The sequence below is a fragment of the Telmatherina bonti genome (assembly GCF_933228915.1).
Source record: "Telmatherina bonti genome assembly, chromosome: 1".
NCBI classification, from domain to species: domain Eukaryota; kingdom Metazoa; phylum Chordata; class Actinopteri; order Atheriniformes; family Telmatherinidae; genus Telmatherina; species Telmatherina bonti.
Window position 1 is genome coordinate 36,599,891 of NC_136619.1, and position 23,807 is coordinate 36,623,697.

General features: G+C 36.4%; 1 protein-coding gene across 1 annotated transcript; it reads left to right on the plus strand.

The window, feature by feature from the left end:
* Positions 1 to 49: 49 nt before the first annotated feature.
* ttc17 (tetratricopeptide repeat domain 17) lies at positions 50 to 18,841 on the plus strand (the record flags this gene model as incomplete). Its single annotated transcript, XM_079244095.1, has 25 exons — positions 50 to 220; positions 1,199 to 1,288; positions 1,413 to 1,582; positions 1,719 to 1,830; positions 3,021 to 3,152; positions 3,264 to 3,373; positions 3,494 to 3,641; positions 4,046 to 4,185; positions 4,757 to 4,917; positions 5,701 to 5,813; positions 8,390 to 8,542; positions 9,021 to 9,136; positions 10,211 to 10,367; positions 10,534 to 10,605; positions 10,886 to 11,110; positions 12,194 to 12,410; positions 14,244 to 14,363; positions 14,765 to 15,048; positions 15,181 to 15,334; positions 15,413 to 15,533; positions 15,745 to 15,904; positions 16,729 to 16,812; positions 17,288 to 17,407; positions 17,548 to 17,691; positions 17,847 to 18,841. The coding sequence occupies 25 exons, from the start codon at positions 50 to 52 to the stop codon at positions 17,976 to 17,978; spliced, it is 3,606 nt and encodes a 1,201-aa protein (XP_079100221.1). The 3' UTR covers positions 17,979 to 18,841.
* Between the last annotated feature and the right edge of the window lie 4,966 nt (positions 18,842 to 23,807).

A 23,807-nucleotide genomic window follows, 5' to 3' on the forward strand; every position in this document is an offset into this window, starting at 1 on the left:
CCCCACCTGTTCGGAGACTGGTACCGCCACAAAGTAGCAAGAGAGAAAAATGGCGGAGCTCAGGAAAATCTGTCCTGAGTCTGTTCCTTGCCGTGTTAACTACACACGAAAAACACCGTTTCAGGGGAAGCTTTTTATTTTTCTTTGTATACTTATAGTGGACACCGGAGGAGCTACGACACACTGGGTTGTCACAGAGGATGGAAAAATTCAACAACAAGTATGGCACTTAGCTGACTAACCTGCTAATGCTTACGCTATGTGGTTAGCTTGTAAAGCTACCTATTTTATTTTATCTTTTTATTTTACCAAACATGAATCATAACGAACTCGTTTGTTGTTTAACCAAGCAGTTGTTGCTTTTCAGCTGGTTATGTACAAAGGGAAACGGTTGTTGGCGTTAAAATAACATTAGTGTGGGTAAGTGGCTTAGCTTGATTAACAGGGCAAGATAACGTTGCTTAATCAGTATATTTAGCGAGTTGAGTTATAGGTTATAAATGATTTCCAGCTTCTATCAACGACTGCAAAACAAATTTCAAGTCATTGAATGAGATTGTCTTGTGGAGTCAGCCGTTGACCAATGCTTTAGTTATTCTGTCTTAAACATAACCCTTAATTTGTTTATATGTCAAGCTTTGTTGGGCTGAGAGGATGAGTTAACACATCTTTGTGTAATAGTGGGATACACTGTTTTGGACATGACTCCATGAATTTAAAATGTTTTAATTGATTGGGCGATGCATATTTATTTATTTATTTATGACAAATAGTAATAATAATAATAATAATAATAATAATAATGACACAATTTAATCAATAGGTTAAACAATAGGAACAAATTCTGTTCTGATGTGTAATGAAATGAAAAATACTTTATTAATCCCTAAAGGGAAATTCAGTATTGTAGTAACTATACATACTAGTATAATTAACTAGTATAATTAACTTGAGGCAGTCTTGTTCTGGAGGCTGATGGCTGCAGGCAGGAATGATCTGTATCTTTCAGTCTTACATCAGACCTGAAGAAGCCTCTCACTGAACACACTTTGTTGTTTCTTCACTGTGTTGTAGAGAGGGTGTGAAGAATCCTCCACCATCTTCATCAGCTTTTGCAGCATTCTTCTTTGCACAATCAGGATGAACATGCTATCTAAATGTGTGTTTTTTGTTGTTTTTTTGTTTTGTTTTATTTTAGGTGGACTCTCCCTTGAATCTGAAACACCCTCACGATGTTGTGATATTTATGAGGCAAGAGACGCGTGTAAACTACCTCAAGAAATTGGAGGTGTGTAGATTTTTTCCAGTGAGAAAAAAAAACCCACCACCTCTGTCACTGGGTTGGTCTCAGATTTGCATCCCCACAAAGCTTTAATCTCTCACTACTTCCCTACCTCTTAATTGTTGAGCAGAAGCAGCTAGTAGCACAGAAGATTCACATAGAAGAAAATGAGGACCGAGACACAGGTTTGGAACAGCGACACTACAAGGAGGATCCAGACTGTGTAATGGCTAAGGTGCCCCTGGGAGATCTGGATTTGTATGATGGCACTTACATTGCTTTGGAAAGCAAAAATGTCAAGTAAGCAGCCACCAAAACTGTCTAAGCATGGAATTTGGATTGGAGAATATGTGGAGTGTCTGTCTACAATCCGACGTTTACAATTGCATTGAAATTAATCTTCTTTTTTTTTTTTCTCCCGCTTATCTCAATGCAGCCTCGAAGACTATGTTGATTCCCGGTCTGCTCTGCCCCCAGATCTAGAAAAACCAGACTGTGCTAAAGTGTTTGAACTTCCCTATAGCATCCATGCTTTCCAGCATCTCAGGGTGAGTAAAGGCTGGCCAGGGTGATTGAATATTAGAGATCATTAACAGTTATTTTTAGCATGTGTATTTTTTATATCAAGTTAAAAAACAAAACAAAAAAATGTTCATGGAAGTCAAAGGTGATGAGTGAAAGAATTCTTTCTTGTTTATAAAGCATTAACAACTCAATAAATCGATACATGAACCAGAGTTCAGGAGTATCTGAGGTTAGATGCAGACTAGGTTAGAGCGAAGACTTTGGAGATGTATTTGTATCCGTGGGATTTATATAATTCAAATCTAATCATCCATAGAAAAGAAAACGCATTTGAGCTTGTAATTATCATCTCTATAGTGATTTAAGTGGTGCTTTTCCTGTTTTTTCATGTTGTATGGAAAACACTTTAAATTGTCTTGTGCATTAAAGATACTATACAAATAAACTTTATTGAACAGAAGTTTTGTAATAAAATTGCCCTTATTTATCATGTTTTTCATTAATTGATTTCCTTTTACTGTCAGTATTAACAAAACAGCAGGAATAGTGAATTTAACCATATTAATCTAAAGCACCACAGTAAAATAATACTTGATTACAATAATTTAAGTTGTCAATGTGTTACTTTCTAATCATTTCTTCTTTTAGTTTTTTTTTTCTCTGCAAATTTGGTATGGTTCTGTTATTCAGTTGTCAGTGAGATGCATTTGGAATATTCAATGGTTTTCATAACTTTCAATGCTTACGATGCAAAATGCCAGATTACCTCCAAAGACATTTTTCATGGCTTTCATAGGCAGTCTATATGTTGAAGATTCCCCTGTCGGTAAAGTCACGGGAACTCTAAACATGCTGTTAAATATTTTCCTGATATTTGTTGGAACTGTGAAGACGGCACTCTGGTTTAGTGTCTTTTTGGCAAGATCCAAAATAATCAATAGATTGTTCTCGTATATAATTATATATTATAGGGCTAATAGGGCATGTGTGAGGGTAGTTGTGGGTGGGTGAAAGGGGACTATGGGTGTATGTGTGTTAGTGTTTTATTTATTTTGATGTAAATTGTTTTATAATATAAAGCACATTACATTGTTTTTAAGCATGAAAAGTTCTATACAAATAAAGTTTGATTTGATAATCAAATGAACACTTGGGAAACTGCAGAATGCATAACAATGTTTCAGACACTAAGGACTTTAATGTTTTATTCTAGGGTGTTCAGGAGAGGGCAAACTTGACTTCTCCACTCCTCTCCAAAGAGGATCCCATTTTCAGTTCATTGTCACAAAAGCTGGGTCGCAGCTTTGACGAGGTGGGCCATCGCATCCATCAAGCCTTACTGAGGGTAATGTTTGCTCAGGTTATTGTTTCTTTTAAAATGTGCAAATAATTGTGGCATTGATTTTGGTTTAGATTTGATTAAAACTATTCACAACTTTCTGATATTGTTTTCTAGAATTCATCTTCCTGGGTGCTGTACAACATGGCGTCATTTTACTGGCGTATGAAAAACGAGCCTCAGAAGGCAGTGGACTGCGTTGTGCGTGCTCTGCATTTCTCCCCAAGGTACTGCATGCTAGCCAAAGCTTAGATTACTGAAGTGATATAGTGTATTATACAGCATTGCTTATGATCTGTGGTTTTGTGTGTTACTTTTCTTTTAATTTTTTTTTTTTTTTTTTATAGGCAACATAAGGATATAGCTCTGGTCAACATGGCCAACATCCTGCACCGTGCCCATTTCTCAGCAGATGCTGCTATTCTTGCCCATGCTGCTCTTGACCTTACCTCAGATCTCTTCACTAGTCATTACACCTTGGGCAACATTTATGCTGTAAGTAGAAGCCAAAGCATGCACTGCAGTGAAGGTTAGAATATTTCAAACCACAAAACCAACATCTAACCATGCAGACTTCTGCTTTCTCTTCTTCTTTTATGCTGGTATGTTTTCAGCAAGATCTGTACTTGCTGCAGTAAACTCAGTTTTATTCATGAGATCTTTTTAATCAGAAGCTGTCACCATAGATGAGCATGTTTAAAAAATCGATTTGCGCTGTGACTAAACAAAATTACCACAGTTTTACCAAACAAAACTTTATGCAACACTTGTATGTCAGTTCCCAAAGTACTTAATTTTAGACAGCTTTTTTATTTGTATTTCTAGATGACAGAAATGAGCATTTGACTTGTGTTAAATCTGTGGTTTTCATGCCTCCTGTTCTGTTGCTGCCTTGCCAGATGCTTGGGGAATACAACCACTCAGTGTTGTGTTACGAGCAGGCACTGCAGGCCCAGCCAGGGTTTGAGCAGGCCCTGAGGAGGAAACATGCTGTGCTCTGTCAGCAAAAGCTGGAGCAGCGCCTAGAAGCCCAGCACAGGTAGGAAAGCACTCATGCCCTCATTCTGCATACTTTGGTTGCTTTCATCATGTTCTATTTTACAGCTAACAAAACCTAAATATTGCAGAAAGGCATGATATTAAGACTTAGCTGGGTGTACGGAATAAAATTATTAAGCTCAAATAATAAAAAAAAAAAATAAACATGAACATCATGAAATCATGGTTGGTGTTTAAATAAGAATCCAAATCTCTGTTTTATACTTTTTTACTGTTGAGTTAAATTTTCCTTAAAGTGAGAACCTTGGGTTATTGTTTACATTTTTGTGGTCAATAATTCATTGGTATTTAATTTCTTGAAAGGCTGTTTTAATATGCATGGAACACTAAACAGCATGCATGAAATTTTTGTGTGTCTTCTTTATTACAAAAGTTACATGAATTGATCTGGCTTTTCTTTTTTACTTCTTTTTTTTAAGCGAACTGCCCTTTGTTGGCACGGCATGTGTATTAAGTTTATAAATGCAAGCTTGATTTATTTTGGCAGTTCACTTCTCCACATTTCTGCCCAATCCCATGTGTTTTCTCTCTTAATTTTCCTGTGGTCGTAGATCCCTGCAGCGGACACTGAACGAGCTGAAGGAATACCAGAAGCAACATGACCACTACCTCCGCCAGCAGGAGGCACTGGACAAGCATAAACTGCTGCAGGAGGAGCAGATATTACGCAATATTATTCATGAAACTCAGATGGCCAAAGAAGCTCAACTTGGTAAGATGCACATGCACAGCCATAATTATTGGGTCACGATAAAACTGAGATCATATTTATTACTCTTCAAATAGTTATTCATTCAAAAAATTAAGATGTCTGAGAAATTATTTGGCGACTTGTGCTAGTTGTGAGTTACCAAATGTTAATAGTTAAAAGAAAAGGTCAGGAGGAGGTTGCAGGATCAGGAGGGTGCTCAGCTATTTGTATCAATGCAGAGAAGAGCAAAGTTCACCTACTGGCTTTTGTGAGCAGATGTAAAATTCTGTGAATTATAGAAAAATAGCAGTGTGTGGACCTCATGAGTTTGAGTAAATAAGGTGGAGTACTTTCTTCTCTTACTGCAAATGTCATATTTTCCAGCAGCCCAGTAGGTCTCACAGGATCTCAGTCAGGTGTGGAAGATAGACAGGTCAATATTTGATCATCTTTGAAGCCATTGCTGGTTGGGAGCAGTGGGATATTGTTTTATGTTTGTAATTTAGTTTGTGGCTCTTACTCAGTGATTATTATTTTGACCTGACTAACTCTTTACATCTTGAATTTCTGTACACCTTTTGATGAGTTGACGACTTGAAATATTGCAGCCCTGTTGGAAAAAGGGTATTTTTCTCAAGATTCTGACAGTTTGTTTTCTTTTAGTCGGCATTCACGTTTTCATTGACTATCTGAAACAAGACATTTAATTGTTAGGTGGTTAGACCTTAGTAGTTTAACTGTAGGCTGTATTTTTTTCATTACACAAATTTCAGTATTTTTGTTTTTTTTCTTTTTTTTTTCCAGGGAACCATCAGATGTGCCGTCTGGGTCAGCAGCAGCGCAACCTCTACTGCCCCTTTGACCTTCCCGTGCGTTACCATCGGGGGGACCTTTTTGAGCATGTCCAATATGTCCAGGTGAGTTTGGGGATAAAGCAGTATTGGGTTAACTGTACCAGTCAAAAATGCAGACAACTCACAATCACTTGATGGTTTATTTGTCTTCAATGAACAATGCTGAAGACATATAGACTCTAAAATGATCGTGTTGAAATCCAAGTGATTGGTATATTTAAGAGGATAAGAACAAATTAAAGCAATAATTATAAAAGTAGACATAAGGGAATTAAAAAAAAACAATCAACTTCCTAAATAGGTGATATTTAAAATTGATAAGTACACAATTAAATAATCACATAAAGAATGAATATATAAAATAGTAAAAAAAAAAAAAAAAAAAAGTAAAATGGTATTAGTTCTGATTTTAGGAATGACTAAAATACCAGGACCAGAGCACCTCAGGGTCTGTGAGGCTTTATAATTTAAAAGCAGGTTACATAAAAAAAAAGGAAGGTCTGAGACCATAAAGACATTTATAAACTACTAAGATAACCTTAAAAGCAGTCTTGAAATGCACAGGGAGGTGATGCAGTCATTTTAACGTGTGTGTTCATTAGTTTTAGCAGCTTCACACCTTGTCAGTTTCTTGAGTTGAACCAGCACACAGCTACAGCTTAAACATTTTGCAAGTCTGGAGCACATGGTCGTATTCCCAATAAACTACTACTAAGAAGAACTAGGGATATACTGATACCACTATTGGGTATCCGTCCTATACTACGTACTTATACTATGTTCATGGTTGGTATTTATAAGTGTTCTGATACTGCAGAATCCAATAGCAATGTGTACAAGCTATGGCTGTCAAAAATGATTGATTTGTGCAAAAAGACTAATATATATTAACATGCTACTTTTTAATTCCCAGCAAAGTTATGAATTCTGCCATATTAAAAATCCAAATTTGACATAATCTTGCAGAGAGAAGCATCTTTAGGTACTTCGTCACATCAGAGAACCAAATTCACTCAAAAACACTAAATCCTGCTTATTTATGAAGTTTCTGATAGTTTTCAAGTCCTTACATTTAGATTTTTTTTTATTAAGTGTTCAGAAACACAGTTATGATAGGTACTTTTTTCAAAACCAGGTCTGGCGTTGTGTCAGCAAGAGAAGCCGATTGTGGACATATAGGCGTCTTGTCACGGTGCTGAACTGAATTCACTTAAAAAAAAAAAAAACATACCTTTTCTTTCTAATTTATATATTTTTTATTTTTATAATCTTCACATTTAGAAGATGGCTGCAGAATTACCCATGTGATATATTACACACTGAAATCAATCAGTTGTTGCATATGACATTCTGGTCAATACTCCTTACTAGTTAACTGTACTGGGGGAATTTTTAGAAATTTTTTGTAGTACTCATATCACTGCTGTGTAAACTGCTACTTTATACCACAATTTTACTGGCTAACAACTAATTTCATGCTTCATTCACACATCCATGTCATGAAAAACGCATGAAGAAATACAGATGATGCTGCCTTCAAATTAAAAGCCTATAGATGTGGCCGTCGAAGAAAGAAATCAAACTGCTGCCTGTTTAATACATGTCTCCAGGTTTGCTCAATAGCCTGGAAGTTATGGTACTAAGTTATAAGTACTTGTCCTCCATCTGAAATAAATGTGGTTTTGATGCACCCCCAGTATAAACATAATATCCTGAATCTGCCAACTAAAGCAGTGGATATTAAAACAGTTTTTTTTTTTTCTTCTAAGTGCAAATTTTAGTACCTCTACATCTGTTTCCACCTTGAAAAAAGAAAGGTGCGTTGATGGCGTTGAATGCTTTACAGCTGACACTGTTGGTGATTTTTTTTTTTTTCTTCAAGTTTAATAATAAATATTTGGCACAGAAACCACAACATTTACAACATTGGGCTCCTTCCATCTAGTATGTGTTTCATTTGAGTATCATTTGTTTTGCGTCCCATGGCGAGCCTAAACACTCGAATTTTCATCAGGGCTGTGATGATATGCTTTTGTCCCAATTCGATTCCCATTTTTTTGGGTGCCGATTCGATTGAAATTGCTGATTTTTGTTGATTTTAAAAACAAAAGAAAATGTACAAAATATTTTTTTGCTCGTCATTATTCTCGATTTCAATTCAAAAGAAACAGTGCAGTAGCCAGACCGTCATTCTGCTGCTATAATGCCCAAGAAGACGAATAAAAAGACCAATGAAAACCATAAAAATGACAAAGATTTTATAATGGATTATTTTTATTTATTTAAAAAAATATATTTTTTCACAAAAAAATTAATTTTAAAATAGTGAAGCAAAAATCCCCAATATTTGATTTTCCCACGCCTAGTTTTCATGCTGTTCAACCATAAGTGAAATTTTACAAGTTGACTTAAACCCAGCAGAAATGTTTTATTTATTTAATTGCTTCCTTCCTGCCACCAGCATAGAAAGGTATTTAGGTATTTCTAATGTTTGACAATGTAGGGAAAACAAGAAAAATAAAAGAAAAATGCTTCCACGCCATTTTCTCACCATGACGAGACAAAGCAAACAAACTGTTTAAGAAAATTAGCCTGGGCCATGTTGTCACTTCTTTTGTCTCATTGTTCTTTGATTGTAGTTTGGAGAGGAGGTGTCTGTGGCATCCAGCGTGGCTCTTGTGTCTGACCGCAACTCAAACCAAACGGCAAGCAGCCCCCAGATCCATCCGTCTGTGTCTGGAGATCAGGACCCTGCTGCTGCCCTCTGGGGCAGCTATCAGGACGACACACAGGCAAGATAACAGGACTCTATGTATCTTCTCATACTTGGTTTGTATAAGGATAAGAAAAATCTCCATTGAAATTACACACATTTCAGAACATTAAAATAATAATGTCTGATTTCCATTTAAATATAAATCTTGTTTTAACTACTTTTTCTGAAAATGTAAAATGCACACAATGAAACTAAACCTAAAACAATTAACTTTTTTTTAAGTTATAACAGAAGAGTTAAATGACCAGCCATGCAATACTTGAGTAAATATTTTCAAGACATTTGTAGTTTTGCATTCATTTGCCATGTTATTGTTCTTAATATTTATTCATTAAACTTGTTTATGGTGCACTTTGTTGGACCAAGTAGTCCAACTCTAAGAGACCTTTATAAAGATCCTGTTTCTGATAGCTGTGAAGCCCTTCATTTGCTTTAGTTGGGTCTAACTGTACTGTCATATTTTTTGGGTTGCTGAATGTGTGCTTTTGCTTTAGGACATACAGAAGATGTTGTGGCCTCAAAGGACTGACTGTGCCCGTGATTACCCAAATGTTCCCCCTGCTCACCTGCTGCCGACCTATTACCTTCCTCCTGAAACACAGGGCCTTAGGTCAGTAGACTTTCCTGGATTAAAATATTTCTGATACAGTGTAGCTGGAATACAGCTGAGTTTATAAAATTCATATTAAGGTTTTTTCTGTTGTACTTAAACGTAGTGTTGTCATGTATGCTGCGACCAGACTCCCATTCCAACATGCTGTTAAATTGCATATTAACATCTATAACTGGCCGGCTTTTTCTGCCATGTCCAATGCAGCACATTGCTGAAATTCTACTCATGAAAAAAAAAGGAGAAAAAAAAAAAAGATTATGAGTTCAATAATAATCAGTTTTCTGCCTGCTTGAGACGCTAGCTGCTTGTTGTTTCCTTCGTACTATTTAAGTGAAAGTAAATATTGTATAAATGTTATGTTAAACACAGAATAAAATGTTTACATGGAATAAAAATACATTAGTTTATAGTTTAGTTTATATTTATAGTTTAAATATTTTTATTATTGAACGTGCATATGAAAGAAGATACGAAAAGAAAAAATGTATGCATACATATACATACCAAGGAAGAAAATACTATCTATTCTGTAACAGTCCTGGCCTATTATTCACTCTAAAGCTCTTTCCATAACTTCTATGCTTGTGTCTAATGCTTGGCTTGTGTGCACACAGTGAGTTATTGCCATGATCTTAGTTACAAGGTTATTGTATGACTGCTTCCTCCTTATCTATGGTCTCCGTTTTTCAAAAACGTTGGAAGTTGCAGACTTAGCTTTCTAGATTTACTTATGCTATCAGTTCCTACAGTCTGCATTGGAAAGACATTTGGCTGTTTTTTTTATTTTTTATATTTTTTTAAGATCGAAGATCAGTATCAAAAGCTGATTTCATTGAATGATCTTGAAGCAACTTTGCCAAATGTAAAAAGTTGACAGATTCAGGGATACAGTCCCTGACTATAAATGCTCAAGATTAGGTCACTTTCATAGACCGCATTGTCGGTTGCTCTTCAATCTCACAAAGAGCTGTAGACTAATCTTGACAGAAAACGGCACGCTTGTAGATTTTGGGATGTGCATCAAACTGAAAAATGACGTGGGTGAAATTTGTCTTTACTCTGTTCATTCAGCTCAGTGGCAGCTTTCCTCTATGGGAGCAGCGGTGCGTCTCAGACTGTAGCCGTGCCAGATTGTAGCCCCATCCCACAACCATTTCCAGCCCTCCTGCCTGCATCATTAGACTGGCCTCTGGAAGAAAAGGAGCTGCCAGATCCCTTCGCCTCTGAGGTATTTCTCAGGTTGTTCATTGTGTGTTAGCAACATGACTACTTTGGATACAGTAAAAAATGTGAAACGCCTTCAGAGCTTTAACTTTACTTTTAATTTGTGTTCTTTGCAAAAGAAAATCAAATGATGAATATTACTGTATGTTGTTTTTTTTTTTTTTTGACAGATACTGCAGTCACGTAGTGGAGGATGGACACTGGAGCAAATTGGCAACAGAATTGCTCAAGTTATGAAACAAGTAAGAGAGCCCTTTGCTCATCTTTTCTGTATTTTATGTGTTGTGAAAGATTTGAACATCTAAGATTATGAATAGTGCCGGATAGCATGTTTGTTGTTTTATTGACTCTGAAGATGTATGTCATTGAGCCACAAGTGCACAAGCACCCTGTTTGATTAATGAAATGTCTTTTATCATTTCTCAGATTTGATAATAAATATTTGTAAATACTCTAACATTCTTCTTGTTTCTGATACCATCTTAAAAAATAAAAACTAACAGAGGTTTACTGTGTGTGTAGGCCGCTATACCCCACTGGCAGGTCCACAATGAGGCAGCACTATTTTGGCGGGCCAAAGGCAATGGCAGCCGTGCTTTGCAGTGCCTTCGCCAAGTACTGAGCTCAGCTCCGCCTTCCCACCGCCTCTTGCCCCTCACCAGTGCTGCTAACCTGCTGTTGCACCATGGCTTGACCACCCATGCACAAACACTGCTGGAGCATGCACTGGCACTCAATTCTTCTGAGGTAAAAGCACACGAGACAACCTAACAGCTTATTCATACAGTTTGTCACATTGTAATATTCATGATGTAATTACAGTTTGACTCACAGCGCAGCTGTAGTCTCTTAATGTTCTATAGTGATTTCAGTCGGGTACCATTGATGTTGTCACTGCAGTGATGTGACAGGAATGATTTATAAATTCAACAAGTAGTGGAGTCATTGCATTTTGATAACTGTGTGTGTGTGTGTGTGCGTGTGCGTGTGTGTGTGTATTTGAGTTGCAAGGAAATTGCAGATACATAGACCAAAAGCTGCACTCTGAAGACATTTACAAATATAGTAAACAAAAGTTTATTATTAGACAAATGTTTTTTTTTCTTTCAAATTATAGTCTGCCTATGATAAGAGTTAAATAGAATTTAAATTCAAAATCCAACATTGGCTGCACAGGGGTTTTTTCTTTCTTTATGTTCTTTTATTTATGGAAGTTTCTGTCACACTGTCTTTCTTGTGGCTTCAAAAAGAAATAAATATGGTCTTCATGTTTCATCAAACAAAAACTTGGGGAAAACATTCACAAGATGTGCCAGGTCTGAAGGTACAGCATCAGCGTGGGCTAAAATCAATGTGGAATTTCAAAGTCTAGTTCAATCATGCCTTTTGAGGGGGGTGACAAATATTAAAGGAGCAGTATGTGTTCAATGAATATTAAGGTTAACAGTAGTTTAGGAGATCCTGGAAAAACTGTTTGAGCAAGCTACAGTTTTAAAATGCACAATTCAAAAGTTTTGTGTAAAAAAAGTTTAAATTAATTTGCTGCATTGGAGGTGTGAAGAGGTTTTTAAGCAATATAGTAAAAAAATGCTCCGGTGAAACATCCCTTCCGTTAAGGATAAATGTAGCAATGTGTATTTACTCGATGTCTAGAAATGTGGTAAATAATGACAACCAGTATTGGAGTAACTTTATCTACTCCCAATAAATTACAGCTGCACCTAGCTCATTTTGTCCCTTTGTCTGTGTTGGACATAGCGATATCTTGTAAAGATTGCTGTCAGCATTCACATATGGCCCATCAGCTAATGTTTTCCTGTCTTGTTTTAGCCCCACACCCTGCTCAGCCTGGTGAGCGTGCATTTGGCCCAGAGCAATGTGACAGGTGCTCTGGCTTTGTTCCGCCACATCCTGGAGTCAACCCTTTCCTCCTCCTCTTCCTTCTCGTCCTTCGCTAGCTGCGAACAGTGTCGCAGCAGCTTACCTTTGCTGCGTTGTCTTCAGTTCTACCCCTTCCTTTACAATCTTTCACAACAGCCCTGCTCACGTGAGTACCTTAAACACATACATTGTGTCCATATGTACATTTAAGTATATGTTTTATGAGAAATTACCACTTTTAAAGGGCACAGCATCCTTGGGATTTCTTGCAAGATTTAAGTAGGGTTAGTTTAAGAGAATTGTTCATTACAGTAATGTACATTATGTACTTCAATATATAAGTATTTGGGAGAGGGTCACAATATATCTTGCATTTTATTGCAGTATTTGGCCTAACAATAATAAAATTGTTTTTAAGGTATTCTAAATAGTATTTAGATATTTTTTTTTACAAATGGGGATCTAACTAGCCCATCTTTATTGGCTGTGCTTTATTCTTTGCTTGCTTTGGGATGCAAGGTCTACCCAAAACCAGTGGTGATCATGCTAGCTGGTCTTTTTTACTGGTTTAATGCATTGCTTAAAATGATATAAACAAGTACATTTCAAATTGAGATGAGATTAAATGAATTGTCATTAATTGTTGAAATGCCATGAATGATTTATTATATATATATATATATATATATATATATATATATATATATATATATATATATTCATTCATTCATTCCCGTGTTTGGTAATGGTAGGACAAAAACTGCATGTTTTGCATACAGTAAAAGGTTCTAAATTGAGTACTGCGTGTATAGTCTAATGGTGAGATCAGTTAATGCAAATAATTTCATTGTTCATAACAGCAAGTTTGAGCATGTACAAATAAACAGAATGAGTCCATTTTACTTTATATTTAATTTGATTTTGTATGTCTGAAAATACTGGACTGTATAAAACTTGGTGTGCTGAAACATCTGCTGTCCCCTTTAGATAAATTCCCCAGGGCTTCACGTTATATATTTCTAAGATATAAGATTAAATAAGATAAAGACTGGTTATGTGCTTCGGAGTCTTATGTGAACATCAGGTTCTGAAACCCCCCCATCAGCTTTTTTTTTTTTGAAGCTGTGAAAGCGAGTTGTACAGTATGTTGTGTTCCTGATCTGAATAGAAGATGTACATTTTACCTCGTATGAGTGGGAGTGAAGAGAAAAGTGCTTTGCAGTGGAGAATTTTTACCGCTCAATATTTTAAGTTGCAGAAAATAGCTCTGCTAAATTTAGACAGGACTATATTTTATCCTCTAAAGCTAAGTACTGTATCACTGCAATAAAGTAGAGTTGTTGAGAAAATACACCTACCTTTGGGAAAAGATTTTAATTAAAACAAATATAATTTTATAATCGAAAAATATGTAATGCTGGATTTGCATTGTCGTTTCTAATGTGGTTGTGGCAACAGAGAAAGAGCAAATATAACATGAGGTCTTACAAGTGATCCCCAATAAACTACGGCGATAACAAATGAGTAAACAGCCACATTGCAACAAGAGTTTCCCTATTTAAAACAATAAACAGTGACAAAAAATGTCAAGCGATTTAAAAAAAAAAAAAAAAAAAAAAAAAATCAGGCAAAAACAATCAAGTTATTGCATATAAATGTTTGAAATGCATCACCTTGTGTTATAGATACTGATGTGTGATCTGCTGCGCTGGATTCTGTTATATCCTCCAATTCAGGATACTAAAGACCAATGTTGAGTGTGATATTGACAATGATTTAACAGAACGTTACTATTTACCTTTCTGCAAAATTCTGATATGGACATTGGTTGCATTTTCATCCATTAACTATTTTAATGCAAGAAGTCTAAATGGTTAACATTTATAAGCATATTAAAACAAATGTTTTAACCTAAAAATGAGTGTATTTCTCTTGAAATTTATAATTTCTTTATGCATTTGAGTTCTGAATAATTGATTTAGTATTTGTGTTGATTCAGAGGGGGGTGGCTGTGTGGCAGAAGAGGAACTTAGCATACAGCTGGAGGAATGGGAAGGAAGTGAGGAGAAGCAGGAATCTCCTTCCATTTCTGCCATAGAAGACACACTGCTGTTTGAGAGTAAGAACCAGATCATACTGTCAGATGGCAAACTGTGAGAAAAGTCACAGATTTAATCTACTGATTTGTGTCCACTGATACAGATTTTTTTTTTATCTTCTAGTGTTTACTACTGTTATGTCATCCCTGGTAGTTGCAAATTTCAGATCATGTCTGAGCAACATCCATAGTCTTTTTGGTTCAGAGAACTAATTTAGAAATTGGCATCCTGTTTAGTGCATAATCCTTGTTCTCACTCATATGTAAGTTGCTTTGGATAAAAGCGTCTCCTAAATGACTGTAGAATAGAATTAGTTTCCCCTCTGTTATGGTGTATATTTATGGTATAATTATTATTGGCTTCACACACATAAGCTTGCTTAATTTCCTGTCCTGATATGATTTCTCATATACTTCATCAGAGGTCATATTGGATAGTAATGGCTCAGGTGAAGCATCGGGACAGCCACAGGCAACTCCCTCCACTTCAGGAGCAGCTTCTTTCGGAGAAGGGGGAGTGGAAAAAGAAGAGGAGTGGCAGCTGAAGGAGGACCTCATGGGAGCGTTTGAAGGAGCGCTGGATGTAGGAGGAAAACGAGGGGACCTACGAGGTATCCGGGTGCTAAAGAATGACCGTGTGATGGGTTCCCGTGCAGCAAATGGGCCATGTTTTGGAAACTGTGAGGATGATGAGGGAGCAGAGTGGGTAAGTGAGGACTCTTGCCTAGTTTCTTATTGTGATAAGAACAGCTTAGCAGAGTGTGTTCAAATGCTTATCTGAATGAGAGTGTTTTTTTTTTTTTTTTTTTTTTTTTTTTTTTTTTTTTTTTTTTAAAAGATCACTTTCCAGGTGAAACGTGTTCGGAAAACTAAAGCAGATGGGTCTGAAAATGGCGGCATCGCTGATGACAGCCAGAATGTGGAATCCCTTCCTGGAGGGCACTCTGTCTTAGAAATCAGTGGTCCTACTATCCCATCTCCGGGTCCTTCAGGTAGCAGTTATATTTATCAAAAACAGCAAATTCAGTGAAGGGTGGCGAGAGATTGATGCTTTTTGTGTGTTTGAGAAGGTCGCTGGAGAGACTACACAAGTCTTGGCTGGCCAGGACCTGAGGAGTGCCAGCGGACACGCAGAGTTGACCTCACCACTGTAGCTAGCACTTGGTTGGCTGTTTCTGCCAAGAATATCGAGTAAGACTGTCACTAGTAGTCATTATCATACTCATGTTTTCTTATATCTACCTTTTGTAACATGTTTTTTTTAACTAAATATGTTGTTTTAAAACAGAAAATTTATTGTTACCCCTTTGTCTTTCTAGCATTGCAAGATATGAAAAACAACCTCCCCCAAAAAACTCTTTATCTTCTTAATTCGACGTTTCCTTTCACTGCTTCTCCACAGCATCACAGAGCACATCGACTTTGCCACTCCACTCCAGGAGCCAGCGGCTGAACCTTCATGTAATGCCAACCTAGCTGCCAGTATGCACACCCTCGACCACCTGGCAGGGGTAGCCAATCGCGCCGCAATCCACTACACTGGGGAGAGCCAGCTGCGTGAGGTATGCCAAAGCATAAGCCGCAGATTATACAAATTAGTATGCAAGCCAAATCCAAAGTGTAGCAGCCTGGAAAACAAGAGATTCAGATGACGCGATTACCTAAAGGAAACAGTTGTTGTCTGTACGAGCACTGAAATAAGCGACAGAATCATATCAGAAATGAAGTAATGAAATATACCAAGTGTTATGTTTCACTTGAACAATTTATACCATGGTCAGTGATTACTCGAATGACAGCTGCCATGCATTAGTTTTGTATATACTTGTAGTTCGGCAAGTTAAATTACTGTAATATCACTCCAGTTTGGGGTGTCACCATAGCAACACATAAATCAGCTGATTCAGATCAGCTGACTTGACAGGCGAAAGCGCTGTAGCTTGACAACAATTGTTTAGCATAAAAAGAATGTCGAGGCTAATATGAAAGAGTTCCTTTACTTTAGCATAATTAGCAAGTGTTGTAAAAAAATAAATAAATAAAAATTTGTCTTAAAATGTTTTCGGTGTGGGACCATGGTATGAGCGGATGAGCTAAAACTGCGTGTCCTGGCGTTCTAGACTCCTCATTGTGCATTATAACCATCTAATGCCACAGATCTGAGCTGTTTAATCCTTACATGATTTAAATTAGACTTTTGTGTCTGAAGTCCAGTATTAAGGATGCAATGCTATCTTGCTGCTTGAACTGCTACCACTGTAGTTGCTACATGCCTCAGGTGAGAGGCAAATGTGTTGCTTATCTGTGTTGATTATTATTTTCAAATAATCTGTACAATCCCGGTCTTCAATTAAACTCCATTTGTGTCTGTCGTCTTAACCAAAAGGTCCTGCAGAACCTTGGAAAGGATAAGTTTCCCCCCCAGTCCTTTGAGCAGGTTGGCACCCGCATTGCTAAAGTACTGGAGAAGGTAAGAACTCAGCTGTTTGATGGAAGTTTAGAAGAAATTTTTGTTGATTTGATCAACGCAATCTTGTTTCTAACAGCAAAGCCTGATCTTTTCAGCACCAGCGTTGAAATGATAGAACATAATCTCACATTAAACGCTATATAAATAAACATTTTAGTTGTGTAACCATTTGCCTACTGGCAATTTCTTTGACTTTACTCTGTCTTGATGCTACTAATCGTTATTGGATTCATCTTGTGTGGTTTGAGGAGTTAAATCTCCAGACAAATCATCAACGGATTATTTTACCTACTGAAAAGAAGTAGTAAAATCCAGACATGTCTTGGCATTGTTGAAAGATTTATGACTCAGTTAAATGTCTGCTTATTTAGCATTAGCCAGACCTTGATCTTGTAGTTTATAATCCTAATTAAAGTTTTTTTTTTAAAAATAAAAAATATTTTTCTCTGTCTTGTTTCCTTCCTGAAACTTGCAGAACCAGACATCTTGGGTGCTTTCCAGCATGGCTGCTTTGTACTGGCGAGTCAAAGGCCAAGGCAAGAGAGCCATCGACTGTCTGCGACAGGCTCTCAACTATGCTCCCCATCACATGAAGGTAGTTAGTCACAACCTGTCTCCAGCAGTTAGCGTTTCAAATTAAGTTTTTTTTTGTTTTTTTTTTTTTATTATTATTACATTAAAAATAAGCCTTTAATAATAATTTCTTCCTTTCTTCCTTGCTAAATCGTGGAGCAGGATGTACCACTCATCAGCCTCGCAAACATCTTTCAGAATGCTCGGTTATGGGAAGACGCGCTGACAGTCGCCCGTATGGCAGTAGAGATCGCACCACACTTTGTTGTGAACCACTTTACCCTTGCCAACGTCTATATTGCAATGGTAACGTGCAAAATCAAACTGTCAGCTGTTCTTTCATTACTGCTTGTTTTCTTTTTAAGTGCATGCCATGTTCCTCAGCGCTTCAATGTAGACAACTTTCAAGACTTTGCTCCCTCACTGATCCAAGCCGCATGTTGCTGTTTTGTTGACAACAGGAGGAGTTTGAGAAAGCCATGCGCTGGTATGAGTCGACCTTAAAGCTGCAGCCGGAGTTCGCCCCCGCCAAAGATCGACTGAGAACCATTCAGTGTTACCTGCTCACCAAGAGGGAGCGTCGTCAGCCTTAAGCCACTCAAACCCATTCATTCAGACACACTCATAAACAATTAGCTTAAAGGCAAAGCGGGAGGAATTGAAAATTTTCTGAAATGCAAGGAATTAATGAGGGTTTCTGTGGATTTGGGGTGGATTTTTCCTAAAACAAAACCCACCATCAAGAATTAGATTGGCAGAGTGCAGCTGTAGTTTATCTTTCTCCAGAAAAGGCAAGAGCCTTCGCTATCAGGCAATGAGGACATTGCAACTTTCTTTTTATTTTTCTTTGCTAGGATTGTTGAACTTGCACAAAGTCAGAGGGATAAAAGTGAGTAAAAGTTTTACATTTCAGCTAATTCTAATAGAAATGCTATTTTAATCTGTGCGATTTGTGGGGGGGGAGCTTTTTACACTTTTAAGTCTTAATATTTTCATTGTATGGAGGTGGCAGCAAGAATGCATTCTTATTGCGAAGAATAATAGCACACTTCTACCTAAAGATGGTGCCATTTTGTAATGTAACTTATTTTAAAAAATGAATTAAGAAGGGTTAAATACAGTATTTGCTTAATTCTTTTGCTAAAATGGTAAGGATTGTGCTTCTCAACTCAGAAGTCAAACGAGTTTGAAACATTTGCCCTCAATGAGTTTCTTAATGTGGACAGGAATTTTGGTTTTGCACTTTTTATTTCTCCATCATTCCTATTTATATGGGACCTGCAGAGTGATTTGCAACAACATAACTTAAATTCAAAAGCGTGAAAATGAAATATGTTATAATACATTTGTTTCTAAGCTTATGGAAAAATCATCAAACAGAAAAAGGATTCATCATTGACCATCTATAAAAAAAAATATCTGTATTAAATGTACAGTATTAAAGGCAGTGTTTGGATTTAACTTTGTTTGTTTGCATTATTTGGTGGTGTATTCAGGAGAAAGACAAAATCAACATTTCATTACATTTTTAGTTTGCAGCCACATATCCCTGATTGAAAGATTAATAAAACTGGTAATAGTTTTACAACTGGCCTTGTGGGGGCACTGTCTGACTTATTATTTCAGGGAAGCACCTTCATCAGCTCCCCTGACCAGTTATTTATTTCCAGTTACTGAGGACTGGTGTTTCACGTGCACCTCATGAAAAAAGGTCAATAATGATCTTAACTATTTTATTTTAATTCCTCTACTCAATTTCCAAAAGATGGGAAAGCAGAAATGCACATATAGTTGTAAGGACATTTTCCCTTTATTTTAAAGTACTTTTTAATCTTAAGGGAAATAAAGCAAAGCAACATCAAATGTGATTGATGCACCTTCAGTCTCAGTAGTCAAATTTTAGTCTGTTTTCTTGTGTTACTACATTTGTACTTCAGCTTGTACTATAATGCTGAGACTTTGTAGATCCAATACATTTCAAGTGCAGCTGGAAGTACGATAAGTAGAGTAGCAAAAGTCACGTTTCATTTGATGCAATTTTGTTAGCAGCTGCTAAAAACTGCAAAAAAAAAAAAAAAACATCAAACCACATGTTGATTAATGAGAATCTTACTATTCAGAGCTGCACACCCATGTTTCTGGTGCTATTTAAAATAATGTATAATATCTTTTTTGTTTATGCCGTGCATATTGTCTGCTCAATTTCAGTTTAAATTCAGTTGAATACTGCTTGGAAAGGTTTCTTCATTCTATTACATCTGAAATGAGCAGAAACTTTAAAAGTAAAGGGATTTGTTCCTCTTTCAATTAATATAGGATTTCTGCTGCTTATGTTGTATTTTGTTGTATTTACTTATTTAATTTCAGAATGTTCCAAATGAATGAAGAGCATGGGCTTTATGGGAGACTGGTGCAGCAACTGGACCTACTGTGACGCTATAGTGTTGGATTGCATGTGGCGTTCTCTTGTTATAGAAAGTAAGATATTTTCTGCAAAAGACATCATTTGAGCAGCATACATTGGTTTAAAAGTTTTATTAGGAGTAAATGATGTGTAGTTTTCCATCCCACATGTAGGAAGGTTTCCATTGCATCACAAATACAGGCTGGTAAATAGATTGTTCCTGATTATTTCAGCTACTTAAAAAAAAAAAAAAAAAGTTTTGTCAGACCACAAGACATTTTCCTACTTTTCTGCACGAGAAATGGAAGAATTTCTTGGCAAGTTTTCCTTGTTGGACAAATTGTTCACCGACAAGAGGTTTCCGCAGTGTGACAGCAATGTTTGAAGTCTTTTTGTTGTTTTTGTTTTGCTATTTGAGATGCTTTTGATAATGGGTACACACCATTATCAACAAAAATAATGTTGAGTTGAACGGAATATAACTATACTCATGCATGGTGGACCTATAGTGGACACCTATTTACAAGCTTTTTTTTCTTGCATATTTATGAATGAGGATGGCATTTTTGTAAATAATCCACTTCAGTTGATGTTACTAAGTCCCTGTCTTGGCCTGGAGAATAAATAAATATATAGATATAATTAAACATAATGTAATTACACAAGTTTTCCTTTGCAAATAACAGGAAAAGAAAATGATGCAGCTAGACGTTATACACGATTTACATAATTATGATTCTATATTATTTGATTCATATATTTTATCAAATACATTAAAATAAATCACAATAAATTCTAAATATCTCTGACAAACAAAAAACTATCTGTAGAGGTAAAATACTGTAAAAAAAAAAATGTTGCATTGTTTTTTTTTATTTATGTATGAAAGTTTTAATTCTGACTTTAAAATATATTAGAAACTGTTTTAAAAAATGCATTAAAAATGTTTCTAATTAGCTGAAGGTGATGATCATTCAACCATTTGGCTGCTGAGCTGCTCTGGATGTCTGTAGATTAAACCATTGACTGACGTTTACTCAGTGTGAGCTTTTTGGTTCCAGATCTAGACAAATCAAAAGATTTATTTTTAACTTAAAAAAGCTTTGTTGTGGTGTCATTCAACCAGAAATCTGCAGTAATTTGCAAACGAAATCCACGCGTGCTGTAAAATGTATAGATGCGAATCGAGACCCGACCTGTTGTTTTTTTTTTTGTTGCTCTGGTGCAGGAAATTCATCATGAAGTAAAGCTGGAACAGCGTGTTCATTCACATAAAGAGTTGCATCCACATTGTGTGAAAGGCACTTATTTTATCCCTGCTTGCCCTCCCCCCCCCCTCCCCTTTGAAATTACAACATCTAATAAAGGCACAAGCATAGTGCAGATTGCTATTTTTAGATATCTGTGAAGGAAGAAGATGGTTGCAGAGGAACTGAAGCGTATGCATAGACTCTATAAATATAAGCACAACACGAGAGAGCAAATTTGCAGCTCTAGATTTCCCGCCTTGCTTCTTCTAACCACTGTAGACAAACCTGCTGCTGCATTGCTAATGCACCTTATTCATTCTTATGTCCTCTGTCTATTCCTGTGTAGCCAAACCCCCTTCTCTCTTCTATTTTGGAATGTTTCTCAATAAATAATTGACTAGAGAGATATTTTTGACCAACCCTGTCTTGGGTGCAATGTATAAATAGCTCATGTGCAGCAAAGCGTGCACGGATTTGTCAGGGGTGTTCGGCCTGGGAGTAGGAGCTCTGTTATGTAATAGGCATGTGAGTTGGAACACCACAGAAACACTGCATTGAATGGGTGTGTGTGATGCTCTGTTCCCATTGAGTGTTTTCACAGCGATAGTATACTCACTGGGAGTCCTTTGTTAAGTCTGCTGCAGCTGCGGCAGCTAATTTTACCATTGCATTAGACAAAAAGATCATATATACATCTTTGATACAGTTAGATGATAGACTTTACTTAAGTGTTTTGCATGATACATCAGTAGTAAAGTAAGCTTATTCAAACTCAGTATTGTTTAAATAAGCATTTTTTTCTTTGTCATGTCTGCACAAAAGCTCTTTCACCATTGAATGGGCACAAAAAAATATTAATTTTATGGTTTTAAATTTGCCATTTTCATGCTAGTTGTCCATGGATTTTCATGCATCCACTTATTTATATAATTCCTAACATCAAGGCATTATAAGTTCATGTATACCCTTGCTTAAAAGAACATTTTAACAAGTGTCTTAACAGTTCCAAGTTCTTCTTTGTTCTCATACTAACTTTTGATGCCCATTGCCAAGTTGAAATTTACTCTCACAGTCTGTGAACACAGTATATTTAGCTCAGCATCGCTTAATATAGAAGCAGTGAATGGATGCTGCAGCAAGATATTACATAATAATAGTGAGTTTCTTCCATGGACATGAAAGGCAATGACTTTTTTAAAAGGCCTGGAGCTGAAGTGGATTAAGATTTCAAAGCACATGGGAAGGATGCCAGTTTGTTTCAATATGTATTCTGAGCATTTGCATGTACTGTTTTATTATCTGACTCCAGTTTCTGTTGTGCACAATAAGAGACCAGTTCATCAGATCTGGTGATCATCCTCAGAGGATAAGAACAGCTGGTTATTGATTTGACAAATATGACTTATAAGACTTATAACAATGCAGGAAATTCAGGTGTGTCATTCTGAATATACATTTAGTCAGCTAAATTTATTCTTTCTGTTGGTTTATCATTTCAATCCTTGACATGCTAAAACAAAGTCCCAGAATGTAGCCAGAGAAAAGCATATTAATCATATGGTATCATTCATTCATATAGGAAACATATTCTGTGCTAGATATTGCCCAGCATTGCAGAACCTGCACCATGCTGTGCTGTCTGTGGGGTTCTTTTTGGTGTCCATTTACAAAGTGATGAACTTCATTCCCAAATAGAGTTCATCACTGCATCATTTTGATTCCAGTCTGCATGCTCACTTGTTTTTTCATTTTTTTTCTTTTCATTGCTCAAAAATGAGACCAATTATATTTAGAACTCAGTAGTAAATGAATCTTATGTGTAATGTAGACATCCTGTATCTTATAATAACCGATTTTTCCTTACTGATCTGTGCATGGGTCAAAATAGGCGACACTTGTTTTAGTGCTCACATTCACTAATATAATGTCTTCTAACATCTCTGGTGGCCATGAACCATTTAGCCACTTTTAAAACCTTGTATTGAAGCATTTATTGCTGTCAAGGGAGTTCCAAATTGATAATAAAATGATGAAATATATATCTAACAGTGTGTTGCTGCTACTTCTTTCAATAACAGTCTTTTGCAATCAAACTATGATGTTCATTAAATATTAGGTGTTATCTCTACAATCCACACACAGACTTGTGGAATTGCCTTTCTTCTTATTGACATGTTTGTTACATTATTAACTAAAAAAAAAAACATTCTTAAATATGATGCTCAGTGACATTTTTCTGGCCATCTCACTTGAAAAAAAGAAGCTAAAACACTCCAAGACTTTTCATTCAATAACATTTATTAGCGGCTTTATGTCATGTGACCATTAGTAATAAAGCACAGATGAGTGTGTGCCCTTTTTTTTTTTTAATTAAGACTTTCTTTAATGATTTTTCTTGTAAAGATGAACTTCAAGACAAGAAAAGTCTGTTGGTATGTTTCACTCATTTTTATGTCACACGTTAGACTTTATTCTTTTCATAGACAGTGTGACCAATCCCACCTGCCCTCAGGAGAAATGCAGTGCACGTCCGGAACAGTTCAACAATCCATCCCAAAGGCAAGCAACACAACTAACCACATACTCACTCTCACTCCCATGGTCTATATAGAATCAACCATTAACCAAACACGAACATTTATTCATTCATTAATTTTTTCTAACCGCTTAATCCGATGAAGGGTCGCAGGGAAGATGAAGCCTATCCCAGCAGTCTTCGGGCGAAAGGCAGGGTAAACATGTGTATATGTATACACACATATATATAT